This window comes from Priapulus caudatus, unplaced genomic scaffold (assembly GCF_000485595.1).
Source record: "Priapulus caudatus unplaced genomic scaffold, Priapulus_caudatus-5.0.1 Scaffold4815, whole genome shotgun sequence".
Taxonomy (NCBI): Eukaryota; Metazoa; Priapulida; class Priapulimorpha; order Priapulimorphida; family Priapulidae; genus Priapulus; species Priapulus caudatus.
Window position 1 is genome coordinate 5857 of NW_014581876.1, and position 1191 is coordinate 7047.

The following is a 1191-nucleotide window of genomic DNA, read 5'->3' on the forward strand; positions in this document are numbered from 1 at the left end:
AGCTCAGCCAGATATAATTTTTGGGCTTTCGCCTGCCTGGTTCGCCGGCATTTTATTTGTATTAACCTACGTGCTGATCATAACCGAACGTTTAAATCGCGCTATTATCGCTATGATGGCAGCCGTGTTGATGATCATGAGTGGTGTATTGACCCAGCAATCAGCCATGCAAGGTGTCGATATTAATACCATTGGTTTACTCACCGGAATGATGATCATCGTCGGTATCACTCGAGAATCAGGTGTATTTCAGTACCTAGCAATTCGCTCTGCAAAACTAGTTAAAGGGGATCCATGGGGAATTCTGGTGATGCTGGTGTTCGTCACTGCCGTACTGTCTGCAATATTGGATAATGTGACCACCGTATTGTTGATAGCACCCGTAACCTTGCTGATCACCGACACACTGAAATTAAGTGCTTACCCCTATTTGTTTGCGGAAATATTTGCCGCCAATATCGGCGGTACGGCCACCCTGATCGGTGACCCACCTAATATCATGATCGGCTCTGCTACTGGCTTGGGGTATAACGATTTCCTGTTTAATCTAGCACCTATTGCAGTATTTATATTATTAGTGACCCTGATCCCTCTTTATTTTATCTGGGGGCGACACCTTAAAGCTGACCCTAAACTGATCAACAAAGTGATGATGTACCGCGAAATAGATGCCATTAAAGATTGGGCATTACTGAAAAAATCACTGTTTGTACTCACCTTGGTAATGGTCGGCTTTATTGTAGGCCATGATTATGGATTACAACCTGCAACCATCGCATTGTTTGGAGCAGCGTTATTACTGACCTTAAACTGTTTACCTCACGGGCAGGAAAAACAGACCGCGATGGTAAGCAAATCGTTAAATGAAGTAGAATGGATTACTATTTTCTTTTTTATTGGCCTTTTTATACTCGTATATGGTGTCGAGTCCACCGGCTTGTTAGAAATGTTAGCACAACAGGTGCTGGCATTAACCGACGGGGACAAAACCGTAACCGCCATTTCAATTCTGTTTGTATCCGCCGTTGCATCTGCCATTGTTGACAATATCCCCTTTGTCGCCACTATGATCCCATTAATTAAAAATATGGCTGCTAGTTTTGGCGGAGCACAGGAGTTAATACCCATTTGGTGGTCATTAGCACTAGGATCCTGCCTGGGAGGAAACGGCAGCTTGGTGGGAGCCAGCGC

General features: G+C 44.4%; 1 protein-coding gene across 1 annotated transcript; it reads left to right on the forward strand.

Moving 5' to 3' along the window:
- Positions 1–115: 115 nt before the first annotated feature.
- On the forward strand, positions 116–1189 carry LOC106819856 (uncharacterized transporter MT2759-like; the record flags this gene model as incomplete). Its single annotated transcript, XM_014824429.1, has 2 exons — positions 116–562; positions 929–1189. Coding segments are annotated over exons 1-2 (708 nt in total), but the record flags the coding sequence as incomplete, so codon positions are not given.
- Positions 1190–1191: the final 2 nt, after the last annotated feature.